General features: G+C 37.2%; 1 protein-coding gene across 7 annotated transcripts in view; it reads right to left on the reverse strand.

The window, feature by feature from the left end:
- Positions 1-18,952, reverse strand: part of DNM3 (dynamin 3) — a 556,545-nt gene that overhangs the window by 305,716 nt on the left and 231,877 nt on the right. For 4 of the 7 annotated variants that reach the window (XM_025399954.1, XM_025399946.1, XM_025399973.1 and 1 more), the window contains exon 13: positions 10,361-10,412. In XM_025399954.1, coding sequence (XP_025255739.1) covers positions 10,361-10,412 — 52 coding nt within the window. Of the gene's footprint in view, positions 1-9,507; positions 9,538-10,360; positions 10,413-18,952 lie in introns of all 7 variants that reach the window. The other 3 variants (XM_025399962.1, XM_025399939.1, XM_025399983.1) reach the window with 1 other exon arrangement.

Raw genomic sequence — 18,952 nt, forward strand, 5'->3', positions numbered from 1 at the left:
ACCACACCCAGCTAATTTTTGTATTTTTAGTAGAGATGGGGTTTCACCATGTTGGCCAGGCTGGTCTCGATCGCCTGACCTTGTGATCCACACTCCTTGGCCTCCCAAAGTGCTGGGATTATAGGCGTGAGCCACCATGCCTGGCCTCTGTAACTTTCAATAAGTAAAATGTAAATCACAACAACAATATATTATTTTTTCTGTTACATTATCAAAAATTATATAAAATATAATTATCCAGTACTGGGGATTGAGGTACTTACATATATAGTTGTTGGGTCTATGAACTGGTTCAGCTGTTTTGGGAAAACTGGAAACAGCACAAATATCTATCCCTAGGGAAATGTGAATTAAGTATGGCACATCCATACTGTAGAACACTATAATATTATGTCACAAAGAAGTTTTGTCATTTTATGTCTGCGAATTTACATGGAAAGATCCCTAAGACATATCGTTAAGTGAATAAAGTGAGTGCAACTTCAAATATTTACTCAGCAGCTACCATACACCAGCTTTTAGATGTTGTTTGGGACACATTAATTAACAAAAGAGACAAAACTCCTTGCCTTGGTGGAGTTTACAATTTTAGCACAAAACATGTACAATATTTGTCTATTCTTATTTTTTTAAATCAGTGTCTTTGTGTGTGGGTGGGTATGTACACATGTGCTTGTGTGTATATATATGTGTATATATACTCCAAAATGATAACAGTGGTGGTAGCTATGGAGGTGAGTGGGATTGGGTGGGGGTCAAGAGTATATTTATTTTACCTGCATTATTTAACTTTTTCACAGTAAAAATGTGTTCATATATTTACTGCTTAACTTGAAAATTATAGATTCAAAATTATGTACTTTGGATACAAGTAACAAATGGATACTTTGTTGGCTCCGTGGATACTTTGTGCTAAATAAGCTATACAGTGGTTAATAAAATAATCTTTGGTGAGGAACATTAACATTTTTAAATGTTATCAAAATTCCAAGGAATTGGAATAATACAGGCATTTGCTTACTTGGAATCAAACATAGCACACTTGTGAAAAAGAGAGCATCAAAGAGGATAAAAGAGACAGAGGGAGGAAAAGAGGGAAGCAGGGGGAGAGACAGAGGAGCTATGGGGCAGCTGGAGGGAGGCAGGAGGAGAGATGTCTTTGTTTCACCAGTTGTTCTTCCTCTGGTGAAACAAGACCATGCTCTACTGTCCCAAAGTTAAAACATAGCAGAAAACCTAGATTCTGCCTATTGAAGGGGTTTTTCAAAGTAATTTTGAGTAGATAAGATAATCTCTTCACTGGTTTTTATGCTCTAAGCCCTCCATTAAGATGCAACTTGGCTGTAAAAATATGGAAAGTACATCTGCTTATTTTCTGGGGAAAAAAATGTAAGTGGCATACATTAAATACTATTCCAAATAAAACTCTAGATCTCAAAGATGCAGAGCAAATTAACAGGCTGTATATTTGACAAAGTGTGGTTTTCATAAACTCTAATCTCTATTTTATTATAATAAAATAATGATTATTATATTCTATAAGCTATTGACTAGCTCCTTTGGAGATATTTTTATAGAATTAAAAAATAAAATGGCAACAAATTCAAATAGCCATTATAGTTTTTTGGTTCATCAGATTAATTTATATAAACCCAAGTTCATTCTTTTCAGATCTAATGGCTTTATTATAAGAAAAATTTTAAGTGGCCGGGTGCAGTGGCTCACTCACACCTGTAATCTCAGCACTTTGAGAGGTCGAGGCGGGTAGATCACCTGAGGTCAAGAGTTCGAGACCAGCCTGGCCAACATAGTGAAACCCCATCTCTACTAAACATACAAAAATTAGCCAGGTGTGATGGCACACATCTGTAATTCCAGCTGCTCAGGAGGCTGAGGCAGGAGAATTGCTTGAACCTGGGAGGTGGAGACTGCAGTGAGCCTGCAGTGAGCTGAGATCACACCATTGCACTCCAGCCTGGGCAACAGAGCAAAACTGTCTCAAAAAAAAAAAAAAAAAAAAGAATTAAGTAATAAAAAAAGCAAATGAATGTAAATGATGAGATTATAAATAATTGAGACTATAAAATGAGATTCCTGATGAAATTTAAAAACCATTAGAACTGTGGTTAAACATGGTGATTAAGATTTGAATCCTGGTGCTATCATTTATGATCTGTGTGACTGGGCACATTACTGGGCCTCTCCATGCCTCAGTTTTCCTATCTGTAAAACTGAGATAATAGGGGTACCTACCTCATAGAGTCGTTGAGAGGAATTAATGAGCTGATGTGTGTAGAACACCCAAAACCATACCTAAGTACCTAACTAGTATTATCTCATTTAATACAAAAACCTTATGAAACAGTTACTATTATTATCAGCTTATTAAGGATTAGAAACCTGAGGTACAGTAAGATTTAATTAATTTGCTCATAGTGACACAGTGACTCCACTGTGTCAGCTCTGAAGAACCATTGCACTATGTTGCTTCTCAACCTAGTATAATCAGTAGAATTATTTTTGAAAGGAAAGGGAGAGAAGGTGAAAGACATGAAATGGAAAAATAATTAAATTTCATTAATAAATGAACCACAGGGTTTTAAGGATGAGGTGTTAACCATCTTATATTCCTTTAAAAAGACAGCATACACAAAAATCCTATTATCCAAATTAGGTTGTTCTGAAGACAAATAATGCTCAGCAAGTACCTGCCTTCACCTGTGATGCACCTCCTCCAGCGTCTATCCTTTCTTCTTCCAACAATAGCTCTTTCACAGGAGAGGCAGCCCATGTGTTCTGGTGAGGAGCCTCCCCTGTGCCATATGATGTGACCTAAGTCAATCAGTATACCTCATTCTCTGGCCACAGTGAATAGTTCAGAAATGAGCACATGATCCACACCAGTCCAATCAGACTGAACCTTAGAAGGTTTTCTGAAAATCCTGGGAGAAAGACTCTTATTTCTGCTGGATTCAAACTAGGAAGAAAATTCCCTGGAGACTGATGACAGTCATCTTGCAATCCTTTGGGGCAAGAACAGAACCACAGCAAAAGAGCAGAACAAAAATATGGAAAGAAAAAAACTAGTTCATAGTGACACTATTTGAGCTATGGATTAAATAATGCTGATTCTATCCCTGAAGTGTTCATTCATGTAAACTAACAAATTCCCTTTTTTTCCAGGGTCATTTGAGTTTTCTGAAATTTACATCTGAAAAAATCCTAACTGATAGAGATATCGGTACCAGGAAGTCAGGTAAGAGTTGAGGTTAAGAGTGACAGACCCTAAAAGGTGGAATTAGCTGAGTGGAGAAAGGCGAGAGGGCTGGAAGGATCTCTCTTAGGCTAGGATGTTGGCAATCCTTGTTATCTATTTGTTAAAGAAATAATTAAACTCTCACCTTTTTAACATTGGACTCAAACCATGTACGTACAGAGGGTGAAGAACTAGGGGACATGGCAGGAAAATTTCAGGATAGTGAGGTCCATTTATAATTTTCTGAGACCGAGACAAGTGTCTACTGAAACTAGTTTTCAGAAAGTCCTAAGGAGAGAAGAAAACCCTGTTTGGAAGGAAATGTCTTTTTCTGTTTGCAGCCTGTAATACAAAGGTTGATAATCCAGTTACCTGGAGACCTTGTAGGTTTGAGAAAGTCAAATTTCATATTCCAGTTTAAAGTTAGAACAATAGTAGGCACATGGGTGGCAAACAAAACTGATAATAAGCTTGAGACTAAGAGGTACCCTGATATCTAGATTCATGCAAGCACCTGCTCTACTTCCTGCTTAAAGAAAAAATATTTCCAGTCATACAATTGCAGCTGGATACATTCTTGGGCCAAAGGAGCATGTCAGCAATGCCTTCCTGCTAGACTTTTGAGGGCAAAGGAATGAATCATTGGTCATGTAAATGCCACATCAGTCCTCCTGGCCCCTAACATATTCCAACCAAGGAAATTTCATCCCCATTTGTCTTCAGCTACTCACACCTTTGAAGACAATGTTCCACAGATATCTTTAGTTATCACTTGTTGTGCCCCTCCCTCCAATGTCCTTTATCTCTTACTCCAATAACATCTCTAACTTTCAGGTGGCATTCTCTTTACTCTTAAACTTTCAATACAACATGCCACTCCCTGACCTTAACCTCCCACTTCATCATTTCTTTTCCTTAATCCTAGCACAAATGTTTTCTGATTTTAGTAAAACCTCCAGTTCCCTGGCATGCCCATTTCCTTTCAATTTTCAGTCAACATCATCCTTTTTTATCTTTTTTTTTTTTTTTTCCTGGGCACAAGCTCAGAGTATATTTTTTCTATTTTCCTTGCAGCTAGGTGAGCCCAAACCACTAAGTTCTGTTCAACGAAATGGAAATGATGTGTGCCACTTATGGACTGGTTCTTAAAAACCTCCCTTGACCAGGCTTCTGTCTCTTTCCCACCTGCTGGAAAAATGAAATTTGCAGGTTCTATGCAGGAGAAAGCGGAGAAGGGATATTTTGGAATCTCTGTAATTCCAAAACCCAGTCTGTTACTGACCATGTGAAGCCAGGTATCTCCCTGCCTCTTGATGACTTTCATTGAATTATTATAGCAGGGTGAATTAAATTTGTATTATGCTAATCTACTGAAATCCTGAGGTTGTTTGTTACCTGGTTAATCTATCCTGATTAATAAATCAACTAAAGCTACTCATGTGAGATTACACAGTCTTTTACCTCAACCTGTCTCTCTTAAAAACTCTAACTCATCTTCTCTCTCAACTTTCCATGCTGCCTCCCTAGAAAAACCCCAGCTCAGAATATCAATTCATTTGTCTGTGTCCTCAGCTTTATGCCATCTTCCAACTGTAGAGCAGAAGAGCAATTTACAAGGCCAAGAGAATTCATGCTGTCACTGGACCCTCAGATAGTCCCTAACCTGCACAGGACCTTCCACAGTCCAACTATCTGACAACTTCCTTCAAGTTCCTTGAGCTCTTAGAAACATCTAACTATTGACTATTCCCTCCTTGAAATATTCTCTCCCTTTAGCTTTTGTTCTACCACTCTCCAAGTTTTCCTACCTCTCTCATCACTTCTTTTTTTTTTTTTTTTTTTTTTAACTTGTATACTTATACATGTATTTTATTCTATAAAATAGGTGAGTTCTGGGAGGAAAAAGAGTATCTGTGAATTGATTTTTATAAATTTTCAATTCCAGTAAATAACTTTAAAATAAAGGAACTATCATGATTCTTGAGTAATGCATAATAATTTTGTGGTGGTAAAATTTATTCCCTCATCCTGGATCTGCTTTCCATGTATAATTTAACTTTTATGTATATCCAGAGCTCTAAGTTTTTAAGATTTTTTTTTTAATTTATTTATTATTATTATACTTTAAGTTGTAGGGTACATGTGCATAACGTGCAGGTTTGTTACATATGTATACTTGTGCCATGTTGGTCTACTGCACCCATCAACTCGTCATTTACATCAGGTATAACTCCCAGTGCAATCCCTCCCCACTCCCCCCTCCCCATGATAGGCCCCGGTGTGTTCTTAAATGCCTTTTCAGTTCCCCATTCAGTTCCAGTTCTTTCTCCATCATGCTTTAAGTCTTATATTCCTTTCTATGTTCTCATCCTTTGGAGGAGGTCTCATGTACTCCTATGGCTTCAGCTACCATGTATTTATTGACAACAGTGAAAGTTATGTCTGTAGTGTGCATGAGTCCTGAACCTCAAACCCCAATGATATCTCCAATAAGCACAAACATATTCAAAATTGAAATCAGCACCTTCTTTATTTTATTTTATTTTATTTTATTTTATTTTATTTTATTTTATTTTATTTTATTTTGAGACAGAGTCTTGCTCTATCGCCCAGGCTGGAGTACAGCAGTGTGATCTCAGCTCACTGCAACCTCTGCCTCCCGGGTTCAAGTGATTCTCCTGCCTCAGCCTCCAGAGAACCTTGGATTACAGGCGCTCGCCACCATGCCTGGCTAATTTTTGTATTTTTAGTAGAGATGGGGTTTCACCATGTTGGCCAGGATGGTCTCAATCTCTTGACCTCGTGATCCACCTGCCTCAGCCTCCCAAAGTGCTGGGATTACAAGCATGAGCCACTGCGCCCGGCCCTAAATCAGCACCTTCTGCTCTCATCTCCCCTGACACCTGCTCCTCCTTCTCCTGTATTCCCTTTGTCAGTACATGCCCTTAGCCATAAGCCTAGAAGGATGACTTAACCCCCTGAGAACTCTTTATAACCCTTCCAATTCTATCCTCTGAATATATTTTGAATCTGTTCCTTCTGCTAAATACTACCAGCAACCAATGTTTTTCTCACCTGAATAAAAGCATCCTCACCAATTCCCATATCTCTAGTTTGTCTCCTTCAATCTATTCCATTACAGACCTTTCTAATATAAAAATCAGTTGAGTTCCCTTCCCTATTGGAAATCCTTCCATGACTCTCCAATACCTTTGAAAGAAAGAGTTCTCTGTCTCTTCTGGACTTAAACACTTTTATCCAACTTCCCACAGGACGTTTTTACTTCAAATTCCCATGGTGACTCATACTCAGAAAGCTGCCTTTCCTGACTTTGGATATCAATCTGACCTTTTCGCTATGCTCTTTTCTCCGTGAAGAGCAGCACCATCTTACTTGTACCAAAATCATAAATCTTGATGGCATTGAAGACAACCTCCAGCCTTCTCTCCAACATCCCATTCATCACAGATTTTTTGGATTCTTCCTACTTAACTCTTGAATTCATCAGCTTTTCCTCAAATTCAGTACAGACACCCAAGCCCGGATCACCACAATTTTTCATCCACATTAGCCTTCTAACTAATCTCCTTTTTCCAGTCTTGTCTCGCCTTCGAAGCCTTTCTCTACAAATGTTAATATGATTGTGCTTAAAATCTTACTATGATTCTATACTGCTTTAAGCAACACAAAAAATAGCTTTAATGGGGCTTACGTCCTAATGAAGGAAGACAAAAAATAATAGATAAATAAATAAGATTGTTTTGAATAATAAAATGTAATCGATAGTGAAAGACATGGGGAAGGGAGGGTGACTTTAAATCTGGTGACCAAGGCTGGTCTCTTGAAGAAGTGATGTTTCAGTAAGACCTGAAGGGTCAGAAGTAACTAGCCTTGGAAAAGGAAGTGGACTTCAGTTTGCTTACTTACCATCATCCCCGCTGGGCTGTGGGCTTCCTGAGGGTGAGGCCCGCGACTGATGCATCATCATGCTTCTCTAAACACCCACCACAGATTTTGGCACAGATAGGTTTTGAATACATGAGTGGAAGGATGAATGAAGGTTAAATTTAAAATTTTGAGCAGTCCAGCTTTCGGTAAATTATGTGCTCACATTTTTTTGTACATTTGCTGACATTGACTCGTGAAACCATTAAAATTTCTAGGCAGACATAAACAAATTGAATTTAGACTTTAAAGGGGAGTTTCGTCTTTTTTGAATCCTTCTAAAATATTTCAGAACAGATGCTGCACAACAATCTCCTACAACCAGGAGCCCTAAGAGGACAGCAGCATGCATGAATCACTTCCTAGGACGCTGCAGAGTGTTTCAGCCCTACCAACCATAAAAGCCAGCATCAGTCAGAAGGCTGGGCCCCAAAACTCCCTAGAGTTGAGCCTCTTAATAGGCAAAACTGTTTTCATATAAACCTCAATCAATATCATCTGCTGAGATTCATAAAGAAAAAATTTCAAGTCATTATGGTTTATTTCTGTTAAGTAGAAACTACTAAAGATCCTTTAAATATATCGTATCATGTATATATTATTGGATTTGATTCTGGAAAATAATATATTCTAGTTCATAATCCCTTGCTTGCAAATTACATTTTTTTTTCTTAGCAAATTTGGCAGCAAAAGCTGATCTGATGTGAGAGGATTTATCTCTTATTTAAAAGTTTATTTGGTGTGACTATTCCTTTGTTTCACTGCAGAAATAGAATATGTTTCATTATAGGATGCTGTCTCTAACTCCACAAAATATAGGGTGATATATGATATAGTTAATAAACTCCAAAAAATTCTGACCTTCAAGGCATGCTTTGCCCCAGAAGTTCTGGATAAGGAATCTATATTCCATGATAACACTGACCCAATTCTATTATCTTGAGATGTAATACTTCCATAATGTGTGAGCTTTGAAGTAGCCAGCAAAAGTAAAGTCACAGAAACACAATTAGCATGATTTGAGTATTTGGAAGTAATATAACTGAAAGCTGTTCCAAATTTCCTCTGATTTAAAGTATGCATATATGCCATTATACTATTGCTTTTCCTATATGTACATACTTCTATGAGCTAAGCAATACTTCTGACTATGAGGAAACTTTTATAGGTAAATCCTTTATATCATATCCAACCACAATCTGGGCACTGCAGGCATCAGAACAATTTCCAAAGCTTCTAATTTTCCCAAGTGTTTAATTGTTCTCATTTTATAAATTTTATAATTTTCTTGTACTTAAACTTTTTCTCCCAAGAGTTTGAAGAAACAGCACCTAACCTCCGGGAGTAATGTTTCTATTCTTTACAGGGCACATATCTGGTACTGGGCTGCAAACCTCATTACGTATATAATTTCTGAATCCCACCGTCATCCCGAGAGATATTTTCTATTCCTCCCATCACATGGCTGAGCAAACTCAGGCACAATTTGTCCTAGGCCACATGGCTCCTAAGTGACAGAACAGAATTTGAACCCAGGAATGTCTAGGTCCAAAACCTGTGTCTTCCCAAAATATCATGGGGCGAATAATTGACCTGTGCTCCAATCTCATTCTCAAATTGTGCAGAGTTGGAAGAATAAACTTGCTTTATTCATGGTAGAAATTAGAGTTTAATTTTTTTTTTCTAAATGCCTATGACAATGTCTTTACACTCCCATAAAAGAAGACACAGTATCTGGTTTTCAAAGATTTAACTCTACAGCCATATAAAATGTCCATCAACATAACTTTGTTTTTCTGTTTTTTAAAAATAAATGCAAGTAATTGGAATTGGGCAGGCTTATCAACAAACACAGCAAAATCAGATATTCAATATTTACCCACCTTTTAGAAGTATCATCTACATTTATTGGAAATATTATCATACAAGGGGAAGAGAAAGGCTTACACCTCATAACAACATAGCATAAAAGGACAGAGATGAAGATCATTAATGATTTTAATTATTTTAAGGCCCATTAAAATTAGAGAAATATCAAAGCACCCACAGTGTTAAGGGTTTATTATTATAGCATTTTAGAGTTTACTAGTTCATACCTTTCAATCACAGCAAGTTATTAGCAGTGAAGGGATGAACCCCCTTAAGAGGATTTTTATTTCAATGATAGGGTGTTATGGACAAGACAACCTAAGTTTTAAAAAAAATTAGTAGCAAGCGCTAGTTGAGTTAATCAGTTAAAGACAAACTGTGCCCTTGGGAAGCTAAATGAAAAAGCAACAGTAAAGCTTACAGAACTTAGCTCGTACAATTTGCCTTGAAGGCGGAAGATTGGTTCCCTGAAATAGCAAAGAATTATATGCTTTAGTTCAGAAAAAAAGTTTTTAAAATAAAGTCTGTTATTACCTCTTCTCCTTTCAAAACAATGGGGAAAAAAATCGAGAGCAGAGGTTTCAATTTGTTCAATAATTGTACCTCTGAACGTTTTTTAAAAACTATAACACCATCATTGTTTTGACTTGAAAAGAAATAACAATGCAAATACTCATTATCACATAAAACATAAAAGACACAGCAAACTGTCGAGTTAATACAATCTCTGCAAAGCGCTATTAGTCAGAGACAGCTGGTCAGCCCAAAACACAAAAACTCAAAAGATCACATCTTCTTAGGAATTAACATCTTCATTAACCAACAAGAATTTAGTGTGGCAGAGATTAAATCCAACAACTGCCTTCTTCATGAGCTGTCCCTTCACTGATACCAAGCTGTGCAAATGTGTGAACTAGTTAGCAATCCCAGAAAGCTCATGCAACTACTCACCATATTTTAACCTTCAACTGACTCACAAACTCCATGTTAAATTAAACTTAGGGGTAATGTAAGCAAGCAAAATAGGACACGAGGAGTCAAATTTGAAATGCAGAGCAAGTAGCAGAAAAGTTATTTAAAATAAATCAATGTGGTTAACTGCATAAAATAGCCAAAAAGAAATGCAATTCGCTCCAAAAATTTTTTAAAGCAAAAACAAATCAAAATGAAAAGCTGCATTTCAAGCAAAATTGGCACGTGATTAATTTGCATTAAAAAAATAGTCAATCAAGCGATTTAGTTCAAATTCTTTGGGACATGCATAGACTGATGCTCTTATGCAATTCCTACCTGATTTCCAATTGTGGTTTTCTTGTGAACCTGACTGCTCCTCTGCTGAGCACTGAGAAAAGCAAAGGAAAGCAGCACTGAAGAGACACATACAATTTTTTCCTGAACAAGTAACAAATACTAAAATATATACAGGCTTTAAAAAAAAAATCAGTGGAGGCAGACGTAATGCCAAAATTCCAGGTCAGTTTAATTCTGGAAGCAAAACCAACTCAATGGGACTCCTAATAGCACATAACTCCTAATAGCACATAAACCAAAACTATAATAACACCATTGAAAGACAAGCTGCATTGCAGCATTAATAACATATGAGTTGACATATTTGCAATGTCCCACAGATAGAGAGAAGAGTTGTAATGGAAATTAAGTTAATGCTTATTGAGTATATACCATGTTCTAAGTGCCTTATAGATATTAATCATTTTTATTCTCACAGCAACCCCATGAAGTAGTTACGATTATTCTTCTTGTTTTATAGATGAGGAGAGAAGCTAAGTGACTTTCTCAAAGTCACTCAGCTAATAAGCGGTAGTACCCAAGTAGTATTGCTCCACATCACAAACTCTTTGTGATATTATCCAGTCTCACTGCTTTGAATTCCAAGATATTCTGACAACTCCTTTAATGCATCTCTCGTTTGAATCTGCCATGTAGATCCAAACATGTATGAGTCCCAACTCTGGACTTATTCATGTTTTTAACAACTTAACATCGTCACTTGGGTATTTAATGGGCATATCATTCTTAATATTTCAAAACTGAACTCCTGAAATCCCCCCTAAAATCTGTTTAACCCGCAGTCTTCCTTCCTCCTCTTAACTAGTGGCAATTCTATACCATACATCCAAGAGCTTAGGCCAAAATCTTTATCTCCTCTTTCTCTCACAACCCATATCCGGCCATCAGAAAATGCTGTCGACTACTTTCTTACAATACATTTAACATTTAGCCATCTTTTCATCACTTCCATTGGTCCCTCCTTGGTCCAAGACACTGCCATCCCTCATCTGGATTACTGTAATCATTTATTCTCTGGTCTCTGCTGCCACACTTGTCTCCCTGAAGTCTATTCTTAACAGACACCAGAGTGATACTTGTAGAAGGACTGTGTCACTCTTCTGCTCGAAACCCTGTGCTGCATCAACACCATTCCACAAATGGTAAAAGCCAAAGTCCATACAAGAGTCTACAAGGCCCTACTCAAGCAATCCCCACCACTGGCTCTTTGACTCGTCTCCTCCCACCCTTCACCTCGTTCCCTGAAGGGTTCCAGCCACACTGGCACCGGCTCTTTTTCAAACCCATCCACTGCACTCCCATTTAGAGCCTTCAGGAAAGCTAGCTCCCTAGGATTTGCTTCCCCCTTTCATCTGCATAGTTCCCAACATCTCCTTCAAGTCTTCATTCAAATCCATCTTTTCAGTAAGGACTACTCTGACCACCCTATTTATAACCCCATCCCTCCCTGCCTCCAAGACTGTCATCCCCTTTACCCTGTTTGATTTTTCTGTCTGGCATTTCTCACTTTCCAACATACTACACGGTGTATTTATTTATTTATTTTGAGATGGGGTCTCGCTCTGTCGCCCAGGCTGGAGTGCAGTGGCGCGATCTCAGCTCACTGTAAGCTCCGCCTCCCGGGTCCACGCCATTCTCCTGCCTCAGCCTCCAGAGTAGCTGGGACTACAGGGGTCCGCCACCTTGCCCGGCTAACTTTTTTGCATTTTTAGTAGAGACGGGGGTTTCACCGAGTTAGCCGGGATGGTCTCAGTACACTACACGGTGTATTTATTTTTTGTGTTTCTCTGCCCCTTTCCATTAGATTGTAAGCTCCTCATGAGCAGGGGTTTGTGTCTGTTTTGTTCACTGCTATATCCTCAGGGCCTAGAAAGGACATAGCACATGGTTGGTTTCATGAAATATCTGTTGGATGAAAAGTCCAATGAGGTTGATGCCATTATAACCCTCATTTTAGACATAAGCACAGAGAGAAGAGTTGTAATGCAAATTAAGTTAATGCTTAATTTACAGGACTCCAACAACTTAACAACAGAGCCCACACATTTCATCACTAGGTTACTCTATCCCTCAAAAGGACAAAGGGTTTCTTTTGGTGGATCCATGAATAAACACCTATCAATATAAGAAACACAACTCATTTTGGTTATTCTAGGAAGATCAGCAATACTCAGTATTCTTAACAGGTTGTTTAATAGTTTGTGGAAGCTGTTTTGGAGATCAATGAAATAGTGTAAAATAAAGAAAAGGGAGACCAAAGCCCTCAGTCAACTGTTTAAAGTGATGGGATGTTGTGCTGCAGTAACAAGTTAGAAATCAACACCACACTTGGAACAGCTGATCCAAATAAGTTTTTAATAAACTCCTCTGATACATTTAAGTTGCTTTCCTTCACTCAACCTAATGAAGAAACACTGCATTCAACTGAAGGTGGGCAGGGGGTGGGTGGTGAAAGTCCACACTGTATTTGGTTGCTAAAAATATTTTGTGTATGTATTTTTTTCCAATTTTAAATTTGCTAATTTCAACTTCTTCCTTTTTTTTTTTCTAGCTTTCTGTTAAATGGTTAATCCTCTTAATTACCATGAAATTATTTCCTCTTTAACCATTTATCTGAACAATCTAAATTTACATTATTCAGGTCTTGTAGGTGAGGCTGTGAAAGAGGTGACCAGGATCCATTGTGCCCACACCGCCCTCTGGCCGCCCTCATGCCCTGGCACACAGAGTGTCTTGAGTAGCACTCTCCTAAGTGCTTCGGATCTCCTCCTTACTTTCTTTTTCCACATTAAATGTCACTTTTCCAGCACCCTCTAGGATTCCTGCTCTTCCAGGAATGCATGGGAAAACTACTACTATAATGAGATCATGACACCTTCACAGGTTATGTTTATCTCTTCCAAGCACCATAATTGTGTTTAAGGAGTAATGTTTTCACTAAAGCACTGACTAGTGGTGAAAACTTCCAAACTGTGATAGACCCACAGGTGCTTACTTTGAACAAATTATTGGGGACCCTAAAATTATGTATCAGTCACCTTCAAATCACTTAAGGGAAAAGAAGTTGAACATAAAGCAAAAGCCACAAAGATCGTTAATGACTCCTTTGCTACCTTAGGTGAAAAGTCTGATCAAAATGGACTTCAGTCACTTGGCCATAAAATGTGTATATATGTGTTACAAGGGAGGCAGACAGAAACGGAGACAGAGAGAAGGGCTAGGGGACTAAACAAGCTGTTTCTTAAGTTCCTTTTAGGTCCAATATTCCTTGAGATGCAAAATTACTCTCAGAAGCTTATAAGCTACACTAGACAAAGACAATGTCCATTGACAGTTTCCATCTGTGAAATAATGCATATTTAGGATCTACCACTTGTAAGAATATGCCAAAGGAAAAGTAGATTTACTTTATAAGCCAATCTCAAATATTAGAGTTAGAAAAAACATGAAGTTGCCTCTATTTTCCACCTAAAGAATAATCTTTTTGCAGCAATTGGCCCCATAAACTTAAACATTCTGTTGTTAATGATGTATTTAGCTACTTGAAGTCACTTCAAAAGCAATGAAATAAAAAAAAATAAGCTGCCTGCTTAGAATACATTCTTTCTCATAATTCTTCTGTTTATTAATTGAACTGAGAGTATTTTAAAACATTTATTTAAAAATATGTTCCTGAAAAAACCTGTAAGGACTTGTAAATTAACTTGAGCCCTTGGACATGTTCTTGGATATAGTTATTTGACCAATTAACTCTGAAATATTATAAAACATACCTATGTATAGTGTTTTAGTTTAACACAAATCAAAAACTGTAGGGCATGAACTCTGTAGCAGATAAAAATATAAATAAGGTATGGTTCTTATAATCAAAAGCCTACAATTTGTCTGGTACAAGTAATGATATGCATACACAGAACAAGAATAACAAATAAAAAATAAAATCTATATTAATAAATATATGAGGATGTAATAGAAAGCAAAAAAGTGCTTCTGTTTTAAATGTGGGATATAATTACCCATATCTTCTTAAATATGCGTGTGTGCGCACGCACATTTGTTGTTGATCATATAAATTCCTACTGCACACAAGTCACTGTGGAAAGCCTTGCCAGAACACTAAAACGTAGAACCAAATTTGTGTGTGCTGAGACATAATGATTCTAAAAGTATATCACAAGAAGTTTAAACTTTTATAAAAATAAAAGTACATTAGAAGACAATCAGAGAACCCCTAATGTTATCTCTTGGCTCAAAACTTTTTTGCACAGTCTCTTCTATCCTTGTCTATGATGTGTGACCATGTAATAAATAAATCCTATACCAAAGTAATTTCTCTGAATGTTAAGGGACAAGAAATATAATTTCAGATGATATGATCTGAAATGTTTGCAGCAAACTTGAAAAGAAGATAAACTTTAATAAAGGAAGACAAATGACTACGTTCCAAGAGAAGAGACTGGTGTTAGCAAAGCCAGGAGGTAGAAAGATGAGGCATATAGGGAAGTTGTGGAGAGTAAAACTATTATGGTAGAATTATCCAATCATAGACTGGGGTTTGTAAGTGATCTTAAAAGCCATCTAGTACAATAATTGTATGTTGGGGCCAATTATGGAGAATTTGGCTGTTACTCTGAAGGCAGAAGAAAACATTCAATGTTTCTGTGCCAGCAAATGACAAGATCGGGGAGATGTTTTAGTACAAATTAGTTCCCTGAAATGCATAATATTGACTCAAGCAGAGAAGATAGGAAGCAGCCAGCCCAGACCCCTCTCTCTGACTATTGGAGTCCTGTCCAGTCTTAAAAGTCCAATCAACTTTCATGTCTGAATTATGCCTTTTTAGAAACCTCCAGTTATCTCTCCTTTTGATGCACTCTCAAAGCCTTGGTCTGTGCCTGTATTTTATAAACAAGATGGTGTTATAGTTGGGTCTCCAACAATTTCTGCTCCTTGATAGCCAAGAGCATTAATCTTGGTATTTCTACCTCTCTCATCACTGACATTACCTAGCAGAGGGTTTATGGTAGTATCTTAAGAAATATTTATGGAATTCTCTTTTGACGCCAGGGTTATTTACAACCAGACTATCAATGTTCATCTGTACTAGGAAACCTAAATAATTTGAAGAAGCATATCATAGGCATGTGTTAAAGCAAAAGTATGGTACAGTTAGGGATCCCAAAGTGGCCAGATTGGCTGCAGCATGGAGTTAGGGAGTAGAGTATAAAGGAATAGTGACAATAGAACAGGCTTAAGAGGTAAGCAGGATACAGATTATAGAGAGCCTTGGAAATTACATTACTAAGTTTAGACTTTATTCTGAAAGTAACAGAGAATCTCAGAAGGAATGAGAAAGAGCATGACAGGGGACAGAGAGAATGTTGTAGTAATCCAGGTAAGAGAGGACTAACTTTAGTAGCAGCAATGATGATAGAAAGAAATAGACGAATTTTAAAAATATGATGGAGATAGAATCACATGAACTTGGTAAAGATGGATGGAGACAAAGATATGAGGGGAACAAGGAGCAAAGAATAGGACTGGGAGGTGCCATCCACAGAAAGTGGGAACAACATAGAAGTTATAAACTATAAGAGCAGATGAGGAGTTTAGTTTGGGACTAGAAGGTTGAGGCTTCTCTAGGATATATAAGTAGAGATGTCCAGTAGACATCTGAATATGGTACATAGTACAGTGAAAAGTCGTGAAATGAAGATATAGATTTGGAGTCATCAGATAAAGTTGGCAACTAAAACCATTGGAGTGGGTAAGATCCATTAGGAAAGATGCAGTCAGTGAGAAAAGAAGGGGGTCTAGGGTGGAAATTGATTAAAGAACAGTTCTTAAGCCATGATCAGAAGGTGAAGAGCTCCTAAAGACTGAGAAGTGGCTAGAGTGAAAAGAGGAAAACCAGGAGAGAGTGGGAGGTTATTGAAGCAAAGGAACAGATCTCTTCAACAAGGAGTGATTAACTGTGGTGTCAAATGAAAGGCTCAGAATTGTCCATTGGATTAACTGTTTTATCCTGGACAAAAACAGTCTCAGTGGAGAGGTGCGGTAGAAACTAGATTGCAGTGGACCGAAAAGTGAAAGGAAGATGAAAAAGAAGAATGGAGCACAGACTAAGGCCACTCAAAGAGGAAATGGAGAGTCCCTTTGAGATGTAGATTCCATGGCAAATGTCAGAGTATACCTCTACCTCTACCTCTACCCGCATTTCAACTGCTCAACAGCCACATACAGGTAGTAGCTTCTGTATTAAACAGCACAGATTATACAATAGTTCCATCATCTCAGAAACTTCTATTGTGCAACAGTGCTACAGAGTAAAAAAGTTCTTTTAGACTTGTTTAGCAGCAATTAAGAGGCCTCCTTGCTTTTTCTCTTAGTCACCACTAAGCTGTCAACAAAGTAGGGCCCACAGTGAAGTTCCCAGAGCCAGCAGCCAGTCACTATACTGTAGGGCTTTACCGTCCAATGCAGTAGCTGGTGGCCAGATTAAAACTTTAATTAGAATGAATTATATTAAAAATTTATTTCCTTCATTGCACTACCTACATTTCAACTGCTCAATAGCTACATACAGCTAGTGGCTTCTGTATTGAACAGCACAGATTATACAATAGTTCCATCATCTCAGAAAGTTCTATTGTGCAATGATGCTATAGAGTAAAGCTCTTTTAGACTATTCTTTTATATTATGCAAGAAAGATTATGAACACTTCACAAGAGTCCCAAGAGTGTAACTTATCACAGGTTACACTGTGATAGTCCAGGTTCCATCCAATCAGACTGAAGCCAAAGGGAGAAGAAACAATGTTGTTTCTGGAAGTTTCTAAAAAAGGCATAATTCAGACATGATCCTCCTCCAGGATCTTTAGTGAAGTCTCAGGCTAATTATTATGCAAGAAAATCTTACAGAACTTGGGAGCCTGTAAAAGAAGAATCACTTACCTCCTAACATTCATGTTAAGGATGAAGATGAAGTTTAAAATAACATATCTGAGGATGAAAGAGAAAACTGGAAGTCCACTTATTTTTAAAATGGTGCTTGGAACATTGGAATTTATAACTTATTTGAACAGGAGATACGAATGATGTCCTTTCAAGTTGCTCAATCCTGTATTTCTACTTGACAACAATTTCAGTAAGCAAGCAAGCATTTAATTCCTAAATTTGCATATAAGTCAAAAAAAGGATCTTTTTATACTCCAATACCTAAGTTTTGATTCCACAAGAGTGAGAACATTCTCATGTAAGATTAGGAACTAGAAATAGTATTATAATAGAATATAATTATGCATTAGGGAAAAATAAACTAAGAATGTAAAGGAAAAGACTAAGATTACCCTGGAATTTAGTGGCAAGGTTCAAATGCCCTGCCTTTAGTAAAACGGCAACAGAGGAATTCCAGAGGATCAGGAAAAAGATATAACGAATCTCACAACCCATAGAATTTTCATGGTGCTCAAATAACAAGAACAGAAATCTGCACACTGTATCATTTCAACTGTGAGAAAACAGGTGTTGAGACCTACTGAGCAGATTGAAAAACAAACAGACCTTGGTCTGCTGCTTGTGGTGTATAGAGATATTACTCTAACGGCACGTATCTATAGTCCCTCTTTCTCTTTAACCATTGGACTGCATAAATCCTAGTAACTCAGAAAGCAAATTGTGTCATGGAACAAATGAAGAAGAGCAGAGGAGTTTGAAATTTCACTTCCCAAAGCATTCCACTAACAAGCCTGCCTTTTTGTTCAAATGAGGATTACTGAGGACGAGGGGAAGTGAATGAAGGAATAATCGGGCCAGTTCTTATTTTCTTAAATAGCAAAAACTAGCTATATAATGTAAAAATATATGTAACTCAGGGTTTTTTTTTTAAAGAAGAGAATGACAAATTAAAACCCTTACGTCAGAAGAAAAATTGATGTTTTATTCTGAAATGCTTAACTTTCAGACTCAGAAACTATATTATAGTTGAAAGAGCATTTAGAAGCCAGGAAATTCCAAGGCAAGCCTAGAGCAGTGCTTATTTGGACACATTACACATGGTACATATTTTACAGGCCATGTCTAACAAATAACTAGAAGATGGAAAAAAAAGTGTCACATATTAAACATGGCAATATAAATTCTATAACAGAAGAATTTTGAGATGTCCTGAATGCTACTCTGAAACTAAATATTTTATTAATCCAATTTTAGCAATCCATTTTCATTTTTTAAAAAATTAGAACTAAAAGTCATCCCAGTTGAAAAAAATTACATGTGTAAAGTACTATGTACATCACCATCCTATAAATCTGGGAGGCAGTTCCTTCTTTCTTGGCAACTCTCTAAAAATCTCATGAAACAAATGCTTGTTTTCTTCAACCCCAGACCTTAATTTTCTGTCTTTGGAACTTAAAAATACTTACATAATTGTCTTCAAATATGGCTTGACTTTTCTTCCTTGATGGAAACAGCATTCTTGCCAACTTTAAAATTTATAGCTACAGCCATATTTTCTTAATTTTTAAAAGCACAAAAAATACCACAACTCCTCAAAGTGATTTTGAAATGAAC

The sequence above is a fragment of the Theropithecus gelada genome, chromosome 1, assembly GCF_003255815.1.
Source record: "Theropithecus gelada isolate Dixy chromosome 1, Tgel_1.0, whole genome shotgun sequence".
Taxonomy (NCBI): Eukaryota; Metazoa; Chordata; class Mammalia; order Primates; family Cercopithecidae; genus Theropithecus; species Theropithecus gelada.